The 18,719-nt window shown below is 39.5% G+C and overlaps 1 protein-coding gene across 1 annotated transcript in view; it reads right to left on the bottom strand.

The window, feature by feature from the left end:
• UBTD2 (ubiquitin domain containing 2) overlaps positions 1-18,719 on the bottom strand; it is a 43,084-nt gene that overhangs the window by 12,117 nt on the left and 12,248 nt on the right. The window contains exon 2 of the mRNA XM_035105290.3: positions 4,293-4,529. Within this exon, the coding sequence (XP_034961181.1) occupies positions 4,293-4,529 (237 nt within the window). The remainder of the gene's footprint in view (positions 1-4,292; positions 4,530-18,719) is intronic.

Here is an 18,719-nt window from a genome sequence, read left to right as displayed (position 1 = left end):
GGCACTTAGTATGCTGAATACCAAGCACAAATGCAGAGAGGTTTGTTTTACATTTCAAGCTAGTGAACATTTGTTGAAAAATGCTATTCAATTTGTAATATAGTTGAATAGTATGAGCTGAAAAATGTGTGTTCTGAACCAGGTAATAACAAACTTTGGTGACACTGCCAAAAATAATTACTTTTGGTGCCATGTCATCTTGTATCCAGGGCACCATAAAATTATTTAAAAGCTGTATTGGTCCACAGGAAAAATAATCCACTGTTCATTCTCATAAAGGAGTTAAAAGCGAGGAAGGAACTGAAGGAAATATTCTTATTTAAGCAGGAGTAATAACTACTTGTTAAAGTGAAACACTGCTTGAATAAGCCTAGACTGGCCATTGACCTGACCCAGGAGGTCTCTTGTGTTTATGCAAGATGTAAAGTGGCATATATATCAAGTTGAGGCCAATATGAACTTACTTTGCAAGTGGTTTTGCTTGGACAGAGATGCTGACCCAGTATTCCTTGCTTCACTGGATGGTGACACTGGCCAGAGCATGCATAACAAATATATTATTGATCCTGGCTGTGGGTCCCTTTAAGTCAAGCACTGGAGAACCTCTAGCCCAGTGTTTCTCAACCAGTGTGCCTCCAGATGTTTTGGGACTACAACTCCCATCATTCCTGACCACTGGTCTTGCTAGCTAGGGATGATTGGAGTTGTAGTCCCAAAACATCTGGAGGCACACTGGTTGAGAAACACAGCTCTAGCCCATGAGCCAGCTCCAGCTCACCAAGGCCCCTCCCTGAAGTCCCACCCCTCAGCAAACACAACAGGAGCCCAACTAAGTGGCTCCTTCTTTGTCACTGCTCAGCTCTTTCCTGAACAGCTGAGCACTATCTTCTTTACAAACTCCCCCTCCCACTGTTCAACTGTTCAGAAAACAGCTGTGCATCAACAAAGAGAGGAGATGCTCCAGGGGTTCTCTAAAGGATTCCTCTTTTTGCACGGAGAAAAGTGTGTACAGAGAGAAGCTGCTAGGAGCTACTATCCTGCAAGAGCAGCTTGCAGCATTTCCTCTTTGTGCACTGAGAAACAGGAGTCGCTTTCTCTGTGCACAGGACTGGAGGATGGAGAAATAGACAGAGCATCTGTGTTAAGGGTCTGTGTGTGACTGCACTGTCAGGCCCAGGCTAATTTGGGGTTGGCCCCACCCATGTCTGGAATGCAGCCCCTAACAGCTTTCCACTGGGTAACGTAGCCGTCAGTCCAAAAAAGGTTTCTCACCCCTGCTTTAGATACTTCCCACCAGCTCTTAATTCCTTTTACCTCAAACAGAGTCCCCAAGCAGTTCATTCCTTGTAGGATGAAAAGCTGCTAGAATACACACATATAAATCTTAATTTAAACTATAATGGTGACTTTATTAAGATATAAGGGTGTGAAGAAATGCTATGTATATGCCCATTCATGGTTTGCACTTTGAAAACGATTTCTGTGATGTCAGAACTGTTGATGTCGGAGTTGCAGGCATTCTGTTGCAGGCATATTTCAAGGTACAGTCAAACCTCGGTTGTAATCCGTTCCGGAAGCCCGTTCGGCTTCCAAAATATGATCGAAAACCAGAGCAATTACTTCCCGGGTTTTCAGTGTTCGGGTAGCTGCTGGGTAACAGGTTCTGAAAGCTGGAGGGTGACACAAGCGCTTCTAATTTTTACAGACAAGGCCAGGATAAGGTAAATTCATCTTAATTGGGTCTGGGAAACAACAGATTCTGATTTCCTGGTGGTTCTAGTCCATGATGAATGGGCTTGTCAATTGTCAGTTGGAAGTTATCTTTCGGTAGGAAAAAATCAGCTGAGGTATGAGGCAAAGAACAGAGAAAGCAGAAGTGAAAGAGGACAGTTGAGACCTGACTAAGCAACTATTCATCCCCAGTGTGTTAACAGTACTTTGCTGGTGAAGATCACAAAAAGGGAGTTGGTGGCTGGGCTATGCTAAGAGGCTGCCTAGAAGGAGGTTATAAAAGCGGGCTTTTAGAAAGTGGAGTATAGATGTTCATATTGACCGATGGTTTCAAATAATTATATTTTCTTTAAGTATGAGACCAGCAGGCGGAAAATCGGAATACCCTCTTTTGTAATTTTTGCTAATGTTTCTCAGTTTTTGCTTTCTTTGTTTTTTCCCCTTTCTCTCTTTTCTCTATCTGCACTGTCCCTTTCTCTTTCTCTTCTTTTTCTTGTTTTATATCTTAGGTAGCTGTAATCTTAATGTATTACAGGGAAATCTCAATTAAAATCTTATTGGGGAAAAATAGGTTTTTAAAATCAGGTAATCTATCTAAGCAGTCAGAAGTATAGTGGGATAGTTTTGGAATCAGATTGCCCCCAGAATTGGACCAGGACGTGAGTGAATATAGCTGGGGGTGAAGGTTGATGGAATTTGGCCTGAGGTAAAGGGTGCTTAGAAGCTGGTGTCAGCAATAGTGTCTCTTGAGTCTTTAGAAACTGTCATCAGGCACATTTAAGACCCTAATGTAAGTATCAATACCCCCTTTAAGTACATATCTCTTTAGGATCATTCCACACAAAATCACCTGATTTTAATAGTCGACTCTGCTCTCATGACGCAGATTTTCTTAAAAAATATTTATGTGTAGATAACCTCAAATTAATTTTTAAAGGTTTTTTGGTCCAAATTGGGTGCAGGAGAATTTTTTTTTAAATTTCGATCTTTGCGCGATTTAGGCTAATGCAATTTTTACGTCAGTTTAGGGAAAAAAACCTCCTGTTTCACTTATTTTTCAACCAATTGGGCTTATTTTGGTATCAAAATAAAGCTAATTGTGGTCTCTTTCAAAATCAGGTATAAAAATGGTATAAATGCCACAGATAAGGGTCATCGACCATTCAAAGTGAATTTTTGTAATTTTATTCCTGGTGGGTTCGATAAGCCATAGTGCGCAAACCACAACTAACACATGTATCATACTTTTTTTTGTAGAATAGGCTAACCATGTACTTGTTATGTTTTAAAAATAAGGAGGGTGATTTTGGAGTAAAAATTTTTTACAAACTTTTTTTTTATTTTGTACAAGTTTAAGGTCTCTTTGTGCCTATTCAGCAGAGCCATGTTCTACCTGAGTACACCGCATGACAGTCGAGTGCAAGAAACTGTGAACTGTGGTGAATCTTTCCATGAGCTTACAAGACAGGGCAAAGGAAAGAGATGATAAAGCAAGAATGTGAACCAAACCCTGCTCTTTAGAGGAGCAGAACAAAAAACACACATGTCCATTTCTCCTTACAGCATAAAAGTTGGTAACAATCCAACAGTTACAAGCAAAAAAGGAACAATTGCTTAAATGACTGCTTTTAGAGGGTTACCAGGAACTTCTACTGTTGCCAAAAAGGATTTCTAGTGATCCGTCATGCCAGTTTCCCCCAGATCTTTCTCTTGCTTCAAAGAAAAGAGGTACTGTCTCTCAAACTGAGTACAGTCATATGTTGGTTTTCGAGCAGCCTAGTTCTGGAACGTTTTGGCTCCCGAATGCTGCAAACTCGGAAGTGACTGTTCCGTTTTGCGAACTATTTTTGGAAGCGAAACTTCCGACGGGGCTTCCAATTGGTTGCAGGAGCTTCCTGCAGCCAATCCAAAGCCATGCTTTGGTTTCCAAACATTTTGGAAGTCGAAAGGACTTCCGGAACGAATTCCGTTCAACTTCCAAAGTACAGTGGTACCTCAGGTTACAGATGCTTCAGGTTACAGGCGCTTCAGGTTACAGACTCCACTAACCCGGAAATAATACCTCGGGTTAAGAACTTTACTTCAGGATGAGGTACCTCAGGTTAAGAACAGTTTCAGGGTAAGAACGGACCTCCAGAACGAATTACGTTATTTACCCGAGGTACCACTGTACGATTGTATGACAATGGAGTAGTAGAACACAAATTGTTATTTGATACTAATCACTTTGTGCATTTGTGGAGCTGTGGTGTATATTGTACACACAATTTTAACCCTGGCTGATGAGGTCAGAGAGGAAACATACCCAACTCTAAAGAGGAAACTCACAATCTGTTCCTCATGGTTGTATCGGAAGATGGGGGATGTGTAAACTTGAAGGTTACTAAGGCGCCTTTGTCATAATGCTAAACTTTTCTATATAATTAACACCAAAAAGCAGTCATTATATTCATTTACATGTGGACCTAGTCATTTGGAAAGCATGACTTCAGGAAAGTTGTCTAAGTGAAATTATTTTCTACTCACTGCTGCTAAAGTCCATCCATTATGGGGATACTTACCATGAGGTAATGTTATGTTTGCACCATCAATGATTGCTTGTGCAAGTTCATGATCATTGTTCTCAAATGCATGTGCTGCAGCCTTCAAGGCATCCCAGATTTCCTTGCGGCCTTCAAAAGCAGGTGCGGTGTCCCAAAATTCATCTCTCTTGCTGCGCAGTTGTCCATCTGTCATCGGATAATCACTTTTCCATTTTGGTTTTTCCTTTTTCAAGGGCTGATTACGACCTAGTGCAACTGGGGGTGGGGGAGAAGAGAAGAAATCAGGCACTGTGTTGCTCCTTTTCTCTGGTTGAGAGCTGTTCAAACTGAGTAACAACTTTTGGTTATCCCCTCCCCAGCTCAAATGCCTTTTCAACAGTACTCCATTCTGATCTTCCACGGTGTTTTTTTTTGTTTCTTCACTTTTTGTGACATCTGTTACAGTCTGATTAATCATTTGTAACAAAAAAAGTTTCAGAATGCTATTGCCCCAAGTGCCAACTATTAAGTAAGACCATCTCGCCACAGAAGGCAAAAATACATTTCACTCTTCCATTTCTGAGTTACCAGATATGATCAAAATACGCTGAATTGTTCATCATTAAATGCAAGAGTTTTATATAAGGAGTGGATTTCCACTGGAGTCTGTCTCCCATTGCTGTATGCTTTGGGTCTTTTAAACTGGTGATCTTTGAAACATACTGTACATGAGTGTGAAAGGTAGATGCACATTCCAAAACACGTAGTGTTTCACACCCAGAATACATACACACATTTCCTCACTGTGTTCTTATCACCAAACACATTTCCTTCACATTTTACCCCTTTGCTGCATAGAACACTCATGTAGTTACTACAAGCAGGATAGTGAATAAAATGCAAAAATATCTGTCAATACTATAGTGGTCATTTCATAATTTTGAATGTTTGAGGATAAGATGACTCTTATTCACCAGCCGTGACTGAAAGAGGAGACAAATATTTGCCTAATCTTTTGCTGATCATGTTTGTGCAAACAGAAATATACAAATTGTCAGTAGTTCTTCAGTGTTGAGAAAGTTACAAGATTTCAATGTTTAGTAGTTGATTATTGAAGTTAGGAAAACTAAGCAACAATTATCTGACTCTTTTTGCTACAAATGCCAAATTCTCCAAAGAATATCTAAAATGAAACTTGCACTCAAGTGAGCTGTAGGAATCTTCGAAGAATATGTCTCACACAAATACTTTGTGTTTCTGAGTAGCCAGAGCTAGAAACAACAACATAAATGGGGGAAAATAAATAAAAATGGAAACTCTTCCAACACTGGTACTGTATAAGCAAGTCACATTGGCTCCATTTAAGCGGCTACCAAAAATCCAACAGGATATATTCTAGAAGACTAATATGTCTCCACAGGAGCTGCACAAACATCAATTATCTCTCTTTTTGAAAAGTGTAACAGACACCCCTAGTTTACAGCTAGCAGATTATATAGCCCTTGTGGATGGCCCTTGTGGTCTCTTCCAACTCTATGATTCTATGATATAGTTTAACTTCATTCATCCAATAAGATACGTTTTATGTTTACCAATTCAATACGGTATAGTGCTCAGCAGGTTGTGAAATCATTAAAATATATAAGAGAATAATGGTCCCAAAGCAAAGGAAAATCAAGGTGAACTATCTAAGGTTGAGAGTGCTGCCAGAAAATGCAAGTAATGAAGCATCTAAAAAGTAAAGTTGGTCCCATTCATATTTTGTGTGCCTTCTATGTTGTGGTGTAGTGGCTAGTTGGACGTAGGTCGGAGACCCAGGTTTAAATCCTTGCTCTGTCATAAAACACTTATTGTCTGACCTAGGGCCAATGACGGCATCTCAAAATAAGCTACAACCTGATTATGATGCTTAAAATGGGGGTAGTTGTGTATGTTGGTAGGATTGTAGGGTAATAATAGTCTTTTCTTTAGATACTTGACCATGCAAATCTGCTTCTTCTTTATGTTTTATGCAACTAGAACAAGTTGCCTTTTGTGCTGACCATCTATAAAATCCAGAACAGTAGATGTAACTGTTTCACAAAACAACCAGCTTGTTGGCAGGCCTCAAATATACAAGAACTGTAGTCACACACTGAATTTAGAGGAAATTTATAGGTTGGGTGCAAATCTGGCAGACTCCAAACTATTATGGACAAGTGTATGAAAGCTTTTCAAACTCCCTCCCTTTATACACTTTAAAGCAGCGTTTCTCAACCACTGTTCCGCGGCACACTAGTGTGCCGCGAGACGCTGGCTGGTGTGCCGTGACGTGTGGCGACGAGAAGGGCGATTTGCATTGTCACGTGCCTGGCGGCCGCCAATAATCAACACTGACCCACCGGAAAGCAATATTTCTCCTCCTCTTTCCCAAAGCTCAGTGCAAACGAGCCTGGTGGCCGCCAATACGCAACACTGACCCGCCGGACGGCTTGTGAAGCCTTCTTACAGGAGATTACAACCAACACAGCAATTGGCAAGTGTTTCTTACAGTCATAATTATAGTCAATATAGGGCAGCACAGAGTTAAATTTTTTTAACTTTTTTAATGGTGGTGTGCCTCGTGATTTTTTTCACGGAACAAGTGTGCCGTGGCCCAAAAAAGGTTGAGAAACACTGCTTTAAAGAACAATTAAATGGAACATTTTGAATCCCACTAGTATGTCATCAGATTCGAAAAAGCAAGTCCATCTACTTCAGTAAGTAAGTATTTTAGTAACAGCTAGCCTCATCTTTGAACACAAACACAATGAATGTAAACGTATACCAAATGATTTTTTATTTTTACTTTGCTTCCCCCAAACATTAATTATAGAAATGGCTTACAGGCAATTCCAACATTCTTGCTGTTTCTCAACACCTTTTTTCTTCTCCCCAGGTATCTATCTTGCTGAGAAGCTTACCCTGCATGCTGTCAGGATACTAATTTTTGTCATAAGTCCTCTTCTATTTACAGCTTGATTATGCTCTCTTCCTTCACTATAGTGAATGAGAGAATATATTGTTTTGGACTGGGTTAAGTGTAAGGTAGAACATCAAAAGTACAATCTCTGCAACAAACATATGTAATAGACAAATGACTAAGGATTAGATTGCTTAGAGTTCAGATCATCTAACAAAACAGCTGAAGCACTTTCAGAATAAAGGGGATTTTGCCTATTCACTATGAGTCACAACAAATCTCCAACTCCTTTCATATAGTTTAAAATGGGACTTCTGCTGGTGTACACTGAACCCTCTCTGATCTGACAGAAGTGATATCAGGATTGGTATCAAGAGCACATTTTATTATCGTACAAATAAGAATAACTGAAGGCAGCCCTGTTTAGGGAAGTTTTTAATGTTTGAAGTTTTAGTCTGTTTTTAATGTTCAGCTGAAAGAGGCCCAGTGTGGCTGGGGAAACCCAGCCAGATGGGTGGGGTAGAAATAATAAATTATTATCATTATTATTATATTACTAGTTTGGAAGATATGAGATGCAACCATTCTATCCAGGTTTGTTGGGCAAACACACAATGCTAGCAGGAAACCTGGTGAAAATCTATTGTAAGTCTACCACCATTAAGCCTAAATTGGAGATTGAGTGCCCAGCAGCCACAACTGAGACACAAATCTTCTCAGCTAGTAGCATCACTTAAGAGTCATGAAAGACTGAGAGATCATTAAGCATCATTCTTTTCTCTAGAAGGGATGATCCACAAGCTACTTCCCAGCTCAGCTAAGATCTACTGGTTTTAGTTAACAGTACATTAGCAGTTTGTCCCACTGTGACATTTATTGGTAGGATCACATTAGCCAATTAACTAAATGCCATTAATAGCTCTCTTCAGCTATTTGAGCTCATCACTTAATTAGAAGATTGACATAAGCTTGAAGCGGAAATGTTAGCTGACAAACTCACTAGCAATGATTAAGTTTATAGCTGCTCGGGAAACACACACACTCAAGTTGTCATGTTAAAGAGATCTATGGTACATTCCTATCAGCAAAGCACTGTCACTGTTTTGCCTTATTTCAAAAGCCACTATTTCCACAGGATTTTATTTCACGGTCAGTTAAACTGCCAACAGAATACTTCACATAACTTTCAACTCACTCCATTTTTAAAAATTCTAGTGACGTACAACATAGTGTTTCAATTTTGGTTAGAATCATGTCACTGTAATTTCTTAAAACACCTCTGTCATTGGAAGATCAGCACAGGAACTCTGCATGCCTGCAACCATGCTGACCACCTGCAGTTGCAAAAAGACTGCATACTGAATGTATAATGAGAGGATAACATTCTCTGGGCTCCTCAAATGTCAGGTTGCTTCTCTCACACTCAACTACAAACAGCTGGAGGTTCAGTTCTCAAATCATTCCCATCCCACCCCCATTCACCTCGGCACAGTAATTTAAGAGGCAAAATTCGCCATTCACAGGTCAATGGGCTACAGTAAAAGACTTGCTGTAGCACACGAGTGCCTGTCGTGCTCTGGTCCATGGGGTCACGAAGAGTCGGACACGATTAAATGACTAAACAACAGCAGCAGCAGCAGCAGCACAGAATTATCACTAAAACAAGGGCAGCTGAAGACCTACCATAAAGGAGAAGTATCCACCCCTGCAGGGCAAAATTTCACTAACATCAGATCCACACCATACATTTAAAGTGCATTCAACACACAGTTAAAGTACATTCCCAGTACCTGGGAGAATGCCGCTCAATGAAGATCTTAAGACCCAGGCTGGTATATACGGGAGGAGAATACGCTTCAGGTATCCTGTTCCAAAGCCATTTAGGGCTTTAAAAGGTAACAATTAGCACTCTGTATTGGGCTCAGAACCAAACTGAGAGCTGTGACTATCAAACTGTGCATATTTCCTTTACATTCTCTCATTTTTAATTATTTTATTTTTTACTACAAACTTTACTGGAAACCTTTAAAACAATTTCCAAGGATAAAGTGTCTTCCAGGACAAATACATATCCACATGCCATCAAAACAAACTTGGAAAATATCTTAATGCTTGAGATCAGGGGTTCCCAATTTGTGGTCCATGAACTCCAGGGGTCTGTGTAACCCACTCAGGGGGTCCGTGACACCATTCACATAACAAAAACTACACTAGAAAAATCAAAATTTTCCAAAGTAGGGGGTCCATGGCTTGGCTTTTTAAAAATGAGGGGTCCGCAGTAATTAGCTAATTGGAAACCACTCCTCTGGATTGAAGTATACCCTGAGCTTAATGTAAAATAATTTCTTTATAGTGACTGCTGTGACTGAGATGGAAGGGAGATTACTGTATTTATTACTGTACAGTAATAAACAATCGAAATTGAGACCATACAAAGTCAAATCCACCTTTTTTTGTTATTCCTCTTATCACCCTCCAATGTGAATTAAGTGCTCCGTAAGTGCTATATTCCACACATTTTGGGTCCAAGTTTGTTTGGTGGTGTGAAGGGGTGCTTTTATTTGTCTCGATGATGTTATAAGAAAGAAGACCAACTCTTTATGCTCAACATTTGGATGGGTATCTCATATACAGAGAAGTTAATTACGTATCAGAATTCTGTTCACTCCACATGTTAACTGACCCATTTCACACGTTTTGGAAGAATACACAGATTAGGATATAATCATGCTTCAGATATACTGGTAGTTTTTGGCTCATAAAAGTACCCAAGAACGTAAAAATACCGTATATTCTGGCGCATAAGACGACTGGGCGTATAAGACAACGCCCAACTTTTCCAGTTAAAATATAGAGTTTGGGATATACTCGCCGTATAAGAAATACGACCCAGCATATAAGACAAACCCCGACTTTTGAGAAGATTTTCCTGGGTTTAAAAGTAGTCTTATATGCAGGAATATACAGTACATGAACTAGAATAAAATACATTGTATTAGAAATGCATACAATATGCTTTATTCTAGTTCATGTATTAGAAATGCATACAATGAGATATAATATGTATGTACGTATTTTGTGATAAACATGCATTTAAATACAAACTTTTTAAAATTACAAAATATTTTTTTAATTACAGATCAAGGTGAAAATGAAAACACTTATCAATACATATAAAATTGACATGCACCAGGATCAATCCATTCCATATTACATACATACACACAGTTTTTTAAAAAGCCTATGTGTATTTACTGAAGCAATTTAATTACAACTTTGAACAGCCCAACTGTATTGCATCCATTCACTATTGTTACCCTTCAAAATTACTAATACATTTTATAATACAATACATTTTTAGAAATGGAAAATTATGCAGAAGCGTATAACACTGGAATTTTTCCACTCCATATTAGTGAAGCGCAACATGCTTAGGAAGATTAGTATTTGGCTTGAATCCCAAGAAATGCAGGAAGGAGGGACTTTCTGACCCACTCTTCTCCCTGAAGCCCTCCAGATATATGTGGTCAGAAATAACGTGCTTGCTATCAAATCCCAAATAACGGCTTGTGCTTATTAATTAATTTTGGCAGCAGTGAGAAGAACAAGATGAAGAAACAAGGGCATTTAGGAAATTTCCGACATTACACCTGTAAGTTTATAAAGAGCTGGAATAAACTTGCTTGGGGTGGGGATGCAAATGCAGTAATGAACACAAACAACAAAAATTTCACTATGTTCCAGTTCCCAGTATCTCTTCGGAATTCTGGGAGTGTGGGAGAACCGATCCAGGGAAAGGGAAAATATGGCTTGCCATGAAACGTTTTGGCAATATTTAGGGTTGCTGCTGTAGTATGGTGGATGAGCTGCAAATCCAGTGGCTGCAGCATAATTTTTAAAGTAAATCCAATTATGTTATAGACTCTAATGTGGGTAAGGCATATACCATAACAATATCAACCATTTACAGCTTCTCTCTGTGGGCCCATCTTCTTTCAAAGGAGGCATATATTACTTTATTCTGACTCTATTCTAATTATCTATTGTGCTGCTTTTGATTTTTGGCTTTTAATGGTCTTAATTGTTTTCATGTTCTACCGTGTTCTAAATTAGCATGGAGGGCTACTTTGGCAAGTGGAAAGGCAAAACATAAATACATGACATGGTAAAGAATTAAAGACTTGAAAAGTAGCCCCTTCAAAATGAAACAAGACAGATTGCCAGAACTCTTGTAGACAGCTTTATTCCAATTATTATTACAATGGGCAGAAAAGTCTGAAAAGTGGGTTGCAGAAACTGGAAAGAATAGCTGAGGGCAAAAATAATGATCACAGGTAACGTGTTGTGAGACAGGACTCTTCTTTTGCATTAAAAATGTTTTCCTCCTCAACATGTCATGGGATTTTGCATACAATTGACTACCCAGATTATGTGAGATATGGTATTTTGATATGAAATATCAAATATCATAGCACTGCTATGATAAAAAAAATTCTGTAACATGTTTTGATAATCCATCTGCCATATGAACCAGTGGAAAACAACCGACACTTCAATAGGTAGGTGCAACAATTTCTTTGTAGCTGAACCTAAAAAATATATTTAAAAAATCACTCCTGAATTTGTGCTGCACAGTCTTGAACAAGAGGAAAAGTTTTATTATTAGGTACAGAATGAACATCAGTTTAGACAGTCAAGCCAAGATATATCTTCCCAGACTTGGCAGATATGATAACCTCACTGGCAGGCTAGCAGAAGGGGATAAATTTCAAAGAGGGTATTGCTTAGGTTTTCAGCATACACAATTTACTCCCTGAGCCTTGTTTTTCTAAAGGGATTGCAGAGTTTAATAAGGCTTAAACGATAAAAAGCAGTAGTTATTATAATTAGTGCCAGAAACTCTAATTAATCCATCTCAGATTAGAAGGCCATACCACTTTACACTCACATTTGTGCATCATTACTGCCTTGTAATGTGATGACAAGAACTACTGGTACATTAAGGAAATGAGAGAAATCAGGATAGAACTTTCTTAGCAGGGAAATGTTGGGGCATGGTTTAATTGCTTGCTCTTGCTCGCCAGGTTAATTTGACTGCTTCGAAAGAGGGGTAAGGAAAAAAATGTGTTTAATTTACATTAATTAAAATAATATGTAACACTTTCAAAGAACAATCTAATAAAATTTGTTTGGGTCAAATTTTAATGGCTGGTTGTAGTTTGGGGTTTTTGTATTTGATATTTATTAATGGCTGGTTTAAAGCACAGGAATGTCAATTTAAATTTCTATATTTTACATATGATCTGAATGTTATATTTTTCTTAAACTAGAACAAAGTGCTAAATGCTGATGCCCATCAAGGAATATGACAGAGGTCACTCATTATGTCACCACTAAATCTTTAGCACCTCTCAAGATCTGAGATACAGAAATGATTGTACCAAGCACACAGTACCCCCTTTTAACCGGACGATAAGTTAAGTCTCAAGGAACAGCCTGTGTTTGATTCTGAATATTAATCTTTTTTTTACATAAACAGCAGAAAAAAACTTGCATAAATACATGAATATCATTTACCATGTTGCCTAGTCATTTTGCTGAAAAATACAGCTTTGAAATTTGAGTCCTAGGCCTCTTCAGCACTGAAGGAGACTGCTGATATTACTACTTCTTAGAAATCATATTTTGCTCTATTGAGCAGTTTACAGCATTGGTGACTTATATAATGAAAGGGGAGTAAAATCAAGGTTGGTTTTGTTTTTTTTGAAAATGCACCTTCAGAAGGACCATGGAATGCTCTTATGTGTGCCTTTAAGAGCTCTAGTGTTACTTTTTAAAGCCTCACCACATGATTTCTGCCACTTCAGAGAGTACTACAAAAGAACTGCATGCAAGTTGGATAATATATTTTCCTTATTAAAAAAAGGTATGGCCCAAATAACTGGGAAATATTGGATTATTATGTGGCAGGGAAACAAATACAGATTATTCTGTCACCACAGAAGCTATCATCGGAGAATGCACTGACAGTACGATGAAGTGTTTTGGTGATTTTTTTTAAAAGTCCACAGAATTTAGTGGCATCTCTTTAATCCTCTAAGCAGCCTAATAAAAAACACAATTATTCTAGGACTCTAGTCAAAAGATTAGGGAAAAAATCCAACAATATCATGTTTAGCTCAGATTTGACTGCTGCCAATATTAAGCATTAATTACTCTGCCCAGCCAAAGCAGTATTTAGCAATCGGCTAGTGATGAAATCATTTGAATGGGGAGAATGGATTCACTCCTTTCATCAAAGTACTGTAGTAAATGTTTTAAAGTTAGTAACATATTCACAAGCCAGGATTTTGAATGCCTTATCTTTTCTGCAAATAGAACTACAGCAGATAAGGTATCTCACAGAAAATGCAAGCAAATGTAAATTAAATTTACAACTTTCTTTAGGAAAATAACTTTATCAATTTCAGTAGCCTTGGATGATATTTAAAAATATTTAACAATATCACAAACACCTCAATTTTCAGTGGAGATGGGAAACAACTTCAGCTCCTTTTACAAGGCAGTCAGTTTGATTAATGAGAACTCTACATTGCCAAATTTCAAGACCTCATCATTAACACAAATAAAAGCCAATAGGTTACTCAAAAGATGCTGGCAGTGGCAATTAAATATAACAACACATCTTTGCATCAATGTTACTTTGTTAAAACCTTGATGGAAAAAGAATACATAGGAAGACTGCCAAAGAAATTCATGGTATGTAAGAGACATCTGGAATGGCGGAAGTTGATCCAAACAATTCAAGCTTCCAACTGAATTTGCATTGCAAGAAAAAAAATCTCTGTGCTGTAGTTGCAAAGTTTGTAAAAGCTAGTCAAAAGCTTTATCAGGCACAAAATGGTGTCCTATCATTGTGCATTCATTGCCGTAAACTAAAGCAGGGAATTGATAAAACCCTGAACTAAATCTGACCGAGTGGTACCATTCTGGCTCCCAAGTTGTCAACCCCTGACTTCCAGGCTCAGAACTACTGAGGGGGAGCATATGCTTATTTGCACACTCATCTCCCTGCTTCTCACAATACTTCCTAGTCAGGGCTGGCTCTGACATGTGACAGGCACTTCAGGTGGCAAATTCTGAGGGTATGTATGGAGTGGGCAGATATGTGTGACTTGTCCTGCAATGCAGGGCCGTCTTAAACGCCCCTGCCGCTGTGGTGCGCCGGATCTCTCCGGCGCCCTCCCGCCCCGTTTCCCAGCGCGGTGGGCGGGTGGGCGCAGTGGCGGGTGGGCAGGCAAGGCGCGATCTCTCCGGCGCCCTCCCGCCCCGTCCCCCAGCGCGGTGGGCGGGTGGGCGCAGCGCGGCTCCCACAGGCGCAGCTGTGCGGTGGACCGGCGGATTGGCTGGCGAGCGGGCAGGCACAGCCCGCGGCGCCTTTCTGGCGGGCCGGCGCCATGGTGCCCTGCGCCACCGGGGGTCTACCTAGAGCCGGGCCTGCTGCAATGCCTAAGATTGCATCCTTCACTGCACCTGAAGACAATCGGCTATCTCATAGCTGAGATTCAACTGCTGGTCTGGGCAGCTTTGGTACATGGGATGGGGAGAGGAGCTAAATATGCTCTGTAAGCAGGTTACATGCATACTGGCCCCCACCCACACTGGCCCCTACATGCCAGGCATAGTTAGAAGCCTCAGAGCAATACTGCAAGGTTCCTAGTACTGTCGAGACTTTTAACTGCATTCTGCTGAATATGGTTAGAAACGCCCTTCAGATTTTTGTGCTGAACACATGACAGTCAGAAGTGGTGTTGGGGTATCTAGTAACCACATGTTGGGATTGGTGAATACACACTTGGCTTCCTATACAAATTTAACCCGCATGTGATCAAGCAGAACAGAGCTACTATAGTAGAAACAATACTGCCATGGAGCTTGTCACTTGAAATAGCAAACTAGGATACCTACGAATTGATCAACTTGTGGAAAAGAAGTGTTTTAGCTTTGGATATTAAATATTTAACTGCTGATTTCATTAATTTCACTTTTTTAAAAAAATGTTTGCATTTACTGACCATCTAAATGTTTATCTTACATTCTTTGTAAACCACTTGGAGGTTCTATTTACAGTTAAGCAGTATATGAATTTTATGGGGGTGGGAATAAAAAATAAAAAATAGTAGAAGGTTATGACCCCCTTTCTTTGTTGTGGGAGTTCAACAGCAATCATTCTGATCTAGGCTGAAATTCTAAATATTCTACTGAAATGTGTTTTGCTTTGGTCTATGACCATGGACATGGTCACAATATGTCTTGCTGAGATGGATCGTAGGTACAGATCTAGGTATCCCATAAACAGCCTCAGAATACTTTGTTTACAGAAAATCAGAATGTACATATTTTCATAACACTGAACCTTTTCTCACATCCACATATAGAACAAGTCCAAACATATTTTATTCACCCAAAGCCTTACCTTAAACTTCAGTAAAATTAGGCCTTCCCTCCCATTTGTGTCTCATTAGAAGAGATCATGTTTCTTATGCCACTGCTCCAGGAAAGGAGCCAAGCATTCTTACACCAATCTTGATATATGCAGGAGGGAATGTATAATTGCCTTTTACATACGGGGTAAGAAAATTTAAAATTACAGTACTGAATACTGTTAAAATATTTGAAAGTTAATCCTTTATTTCACTTGATCAATATACCAGGTCAAAGGTCTTCAGGCTTCTTGTTGTTCTTAAAAAATAGATACTATCATACTAACTCTTGAGACAGTAAAACATTTTCACTTTTCATGGATGCCCTTCCAACAGCTCTGAGCAGGAATTACTTTAGCCTGTTGTTATTGGGAGGAAGGAAAGCTGACCTCAAGAGTATTAAAGTGGATCTTACAGCTCCCCAAGCTCCAACCAATTCCATGCAGAGATAATAATCACAGTCTTGCTTCAGAGCAGGAGGTTGGACTGGATTGATAAGATCTCTTCCAACCCCAAATCGTATGATTTCTAAAATATTCATTAATACAGAGAGACAATTAACTGTTAATCAATCTTTGTTAATCAATCATATACCTGCAAAAGTAAAGGTAAAGGACCCTGACAGTTAAGTCCAGTCGCAGACGACTCTGGGGTTGCGGCCCTCATCTCGCTCATCTCGAGGGAGCCAGCGTTTGTCCGCAGATGGTTTTTCCGGATCGTGTGGCTAGCATGACTAAGCCGCTTCTGGCGCAATGGAACACCGAAACCAGATCAGCGCACAGAAACGCCGTTTACCTTCCCGCTGGAGCAGTACCTATTTATCTACTTGCACTTTTGGGCGTGCTTTCGAACTGTTAGGTTGGCAGGGGCTGGGACTGAGTAACGGGAGCTCACCCCGTCGCAGGGATTTGAACCGCCGACCTTCCGTTCGGCAGTGGTTTAGACCACAGCACCACCCGCGTCCCTTAATCAATCATATAGCTCACTTTTTTAAAAAAGATATAAACCCACTACTGTATCTATTTATTAAAACACTTCAGCTATAACCTCATGTGTTCAAAGAGAAGACTGCATTAAAATTAGACACACAGCTGGAGTTGCATGAAGTTCAACTTTAGTGTTTCCACACACTCATATTTTGGTATACCTTTCCTGCTCCTTCAACAATGCATTAGTGATTCTACTGCTAAGGTGGCTGTCTGCATTCACTCTGTAGCTTGAAGGTGCTTTTTTGTCAGAGGGAGACAGACTTGCTTCCAGATACTATACCTGAGTTGACTGCATTATACATCAAATACATTTGATGGTGCTGCAAAGTCTCCCTACTTCTACTGGGCTTTTTAAAGTCTAGAAAATTTTCCATTTAGAGCACACTGTGGGCAACTGACCAACATAATAAAGGTTTAATATTTGGAATGTACTGAACAATGAAGCAGAAGAATTATAGTCAATTTTAAATTCAGGTAGGTAGCCGTGTTGGTCTGATGTAGTCGAAATAAATAAAAAAATAAGAAAATTGTCCAGTAACACCTTAGAGACCAACTAAGTTTGTTTTGGGTATAAGCTTTCGTGTGCATGCTTAGTTGGTCTCTAAGGTGCTACTGGACATTTTTTTTAGTCAATTTTAAATTTGTCTTTGAAAAATACATTGAAAATGGCAATAGCATTAGGTTTATTTTGAGGGATTCTCTTCAACTGCATGGCTGGCTTGAATATTCAACAAGCTGAATATACAGTAGATATGAATGACTCCTCTACTTTCTAAACAATCAGGATTTTTACAAAATACCTCTCTAAAAAGGAAAACAAAATCTTTCAGGCAAGCTCTGAGGCAAAATGCTCCTGGACTCAACAACAGATCCCATTTCTATTTTATATACACACAGTATTGGCATCCTTCATGCTACTCTCTATATGTCCATAGACAGCTTTTGTACAGGACACCCCTGAGTTGCCAGTGAATTAACAACAATCTCCTCACAGCCAGTTAATTTCACCAACATTTGCAATTCTGCAAAGGGAAAAACAGTTAAAAGCTTTTTCACCCTAAGCCTAGGAATTCCTGATCAGGCCCCTGAGAAGATAAACCAATCTGATAAAGATAAATTAGGCACAATATGTGTGTGATGCGTATGTACATAAAACTGCATCTTTGTTGCTACCTAGTAGTTAATGGGTTTGATTCTGGGACAACTGATAATAAAACTGCTCTGCTTCAGTAGGTTAAAAGTAGATACCAGTACGAGTGGCTGCGTAGCAGTTAATGTAAAATATAAACCTGTGATGAAACACTGTATGATACAATGCTGGGCCATACTAATGGTCCACTTAATTAAGACTGTCCCTTCGAAAAGTGGCTAGTCAGATAGCATTGGGACTGCTAACAGGCAGGATGCAGAACAGCTCAGAGTGTTTTGCACGGTTGGAGTACAGTTATGCAGGACATGGAGCCTGCGTGGTTTTGGGCTAAGACTGGGGAGACCAGGCTCTAATTCTCACTCTGCCACTCAAGTTCACTGGGTGACCTTAGTCCAATCACTTTCTCTCTGCCTTGCAGGTTGGTTGTGGGGATGCAGATAGGGAGATTTTGTATGCCATCTTGAGCTCCTTTGAGGAAAGATGGGATTTACCTTCAATGTAGTGTGTGTGTGTTTGTGAGAGAGAGGGGGGGCACACATGCATTTATTTTGGCAAGTCACCATGTATTTATATATATCAAAAATAGTACTGTATTGTATACCTATGAAGAAGTCTTGTACAGTATTGACAAACAAGTTCTGATGAATCAGACAAGTAGTTCGTGAAAGTTATCAAATGTATGGTTTAATCAATTCTCAATCTTAAAAGAAAGAGGTCAGTATTTAACCAACCATCTTCCCAATTATTTGTTATGTGTATGGTTACAGTCATGAGAAAAAGAAAGTGCACCCTCTTTGAATTATCTGGTTTCACATATCAGGACATACAGTGGTACCTCTGGATACGTACCTGATCCCCTTCTGTGCATGTGCGAAGCACCGAGCGCTTCTGTGCATGCGCGCA

Source organism: Zootoca vivipara, chromosome 2, assembly GCF_965207765.1.
Source record: "Zootoca vivipara chromosome 2, rZooViv2.hap1.1, whole genome shotgun sequence".
NCBI classification, from domain to species: domain Eukaryota; kingdom Metazoa; phylum Chordata; class Lepidosauria; order Squamata; family Lacertidae; genus Zootoca; species Zootoca vivipara.
Note: the sequence above shows the minus strand (reverse complement) of the source record. Positions and strands in the feature narration are given on the sequence as shown.